Below are 2786 nucleotides of genomic sequence, written 5' to 3' on the forward strand. Positions count from 1 at the left end.
GAGGCAGGAGAATGGTGTGAGCCCGGGAGGCAGAGCTTGCAGTGAGCCGACATCGCGCCACGGCAATCCAGCCTGGGTGACAGAGCGAGACTCCGTCTCAAAAAAATAAATAAATAAAAAATTCAGACTCTATAATCAGACTTCATGAGCCCAGCTCCTTCTCAAGCCCCCTCCACCTGTCCTTACTTTAAGGGAGCCCAAACGGGACAAAGCACTTTAACACTGCATTTGTAGCAAGGTAGGTAACTCCTAGCAAAGTGAGCTCTTACCCCAACAGTAAAAAATAAAGGTTTTATGAGACTCCTTATAGGATAGGGAGACGGATAAAAGACTGTTTCTTCCACAGGAGGAATCAAAGCACTTCTCCTGTATGCTTCACCACTTGTCCCTGTGTCTGATCTTCGAGGTTCAACCTTCCTGGGTGCTTTTCTGAATCCGCATTTTTGCTGAATAAAGAAGTTAAACCTATGGGGCAAAAATAACAGATGAGAAACACAGTGGCATCTTGCAAACATCGACTTCTACGAACTTCCACTTGACCTGCATCATCACCATCTCAGTTTCTCACTCTACAGTCCAAAAACAGCCAAGACCCCTACTCTCAGACAGAAATCAAAGTCACAAAATTCAACCTTTCTGAAAAAGGTGACACACAAACTACAGCAACTTCAGAGGATACTACTTTGGGCTATTACTTTATATCAGTCAGCAAAATAATTGGTATCCATCCTCCACACAGAAAGAATCTGAAGAACTGGTAAAAAGCTAGAGAACTCTAAATTGCCCGTTTCTTTTTCTTTTTTTTGAGACAGGGTCTCCCTCCCTCTGTCACCCAGGCTAGAGTACAATTACTCCCTCCCTCTGTTGCCCAGTGGTACGATCATGGGCAGGTCTCAGCCTCCACGTCTCAGGTTCAACTGATCCTCCTGCCTCAGCCTCCCAAGTAGCTGGTACTATAAGCGTGGGCTACCACACTATTAATTTTCGTACATTTTGTAGAGTCGGGGTTCTGCCATGTTGCCCAAGCTAGTCTCAAACTCCTGGGCTCATGCAATCCTTCTGCTGTGGCCTCCCAAGGTGCCAGGACTACAGGCATGAGCCATGGTGCCCCACCAGTTGTCAGTTTCAATCAGAATGACTTCTGGTTTTTTTGTTTAAAGTTTGGTCAATTTCTGGAACAAATATTTAAACGTATTGTCCTTGAAGCCATTCCAAATTCAAATAATTATTTTATTTCATAAGTATTGACCATTATAAATTAATACACTCCTCCCACCTCTCGCCTTCTTTATTTCACTGTTTTGGGGACATCCACCAAATTATTTGTGAGTTGCTACCCCAGCAGTAAAAAAAATTTGTTGTTTGAGTCTTTACAGCTTGACCTCCTCAAAACATCTGACATTACTGATGATGCCTCCTAATCCTAGCTTCTATAACAGCATTTCCTACTCTTCGAATTCATCTATAACAGCATTTCCTACTCTTCGAATTCATAACTCCCAGTATCTTCCCCTTTTCCTCTACCCTAGTTCCTCTACCCCATTCAAACTCAACTCATATAAATTCTTGGAACAGTCTTCTTTTTCTTTTGTAAAACTGTAACTCTCACAGGTCACAAAGCAAAGATCCCTTCCTGTTTGTACCCTGAACATATTATCCCTTCTTCTTCTTATTTTCAGACAGAGTCTTATTCTGTCACCCAGGCTGGAGTACAGTGACACCATCTTGGCTCAATGCAACCTCTGCCTCCAGATGCAAGTGGATTCTCCTGCCTCAGCCTCCCTAGTAGCTAGGATTATAGGCACACACCACCACACCTGGCTAATTTCTGTATTTTTAGTAGAGATGGGGTTTCACCATGTTGGTCAGACTGGTCTCGAACTCCTGACCTCAGGTGATCCACCCGCGTTGGCCTCCCGAAGTGCTGGGATTACAGGCATGAGCCACCACGTGCCTGGCTATCCCTTATTATTATAAGGGATAATAATGCATATTATTATGTAAGGGAGTAAGGGATATTATAATATCCCTTCTAGAAGGGATAGTATGTTGAAAAATATTATATATATAATACAACGAATAATATTCAGTGAGGAGTATCATACCCCTTCCACTAGCCTCAAAGCTCCTCAAAAGCAGAGTTCAGGCAGGTCTTTTGTCTTTGTATCCCAGCCCCTAAAACAAGCTCTTTGGTTGAATTTTTGTGGCCTCAATGACTTCTAAGCAGGTAAATGATTCACATTTATTTTAGTCCTAACCTCAACTTTCTGGTATTTCCAACTCTATATTGAATAATGCTACTTGGATATGCTCCCCATTACTTTAAAACCAACATATTCAAAATAGAACTAACTCATTCTCCTCTATAAACCTTTCCATTTTCTGACATACTCTTTCAGTAGGACCAGAGTTCTCTCAGTTACTGAGGTTAAAAATCTACGCTGGGGGCCAGGCACAGTGGCTCACACCTGTAATCCCAGTACTTCAGGAGGCCGAGGCGGGTGGATCAGGAGGTCAGGAGTTTGAGACCAGCCTGGCCAATATGGTGAAACCTCGTCTCTACTAAAAATACAAAAGTTAGCCGGATGTAGTGGCACACACCTGTAGTCCCAGCTACTTGGGAGGCTGGGGCAGAAGAATCGTGTGAACCTGGGAGGCAGAGGTTGCAGTAGCCGAGATTGTACCACTGCTCTCCAGCCTGGGTGACAAAGCCAGACTCCATCTCAAAAAAAAAAAAAAAAAAATCTAGGCTGGGCACGGCGACTCACACCTGTAATCCCAGCACT

The 2786-nt window shown here is 43.6% G+C and overlaps 1 protein-coding gene across 2 annotated transcripts in view; it reads right to left on the minus strand.

Moving 5' to 3' along the window:
• The window catches only part of PARL (presenilin associated, rhomboid-like), a 54271-nt gene that overhangs the window by 37699 nt on the left and 13786 nt on the right, over positions 1–2786 (minus strand). For both annotated transcript variants that reach the window (XM_011945808.1, XM_011945807.1), the window contains exon 2: positions 270–465. In XM_011945808.1, coding sequence (XP_011801198.1) covers positions 270–465 — 196 coding nt within the window. The remainder of the gene's footprint in view (positions 1–269; positions 466–2786) is intronic.

The sequence above is a fragment of the Colobus angolensis genome, unplaced genomic scaffold, assembly GCF_000951035.1.
Source record: "Colobus angolensis palliatus isolate OR3802 unplaced genomic scaffold, Cang.pa_1.0 Scaffold245, whole genome shotgun sequence".
In the NCBI taxonomy this organism is placed as follows: Eukaryota; Metazoa; Chordata; class Mammalia; order Primates; family Cercopithecidae; genus Colobus; species Colobus angolensis.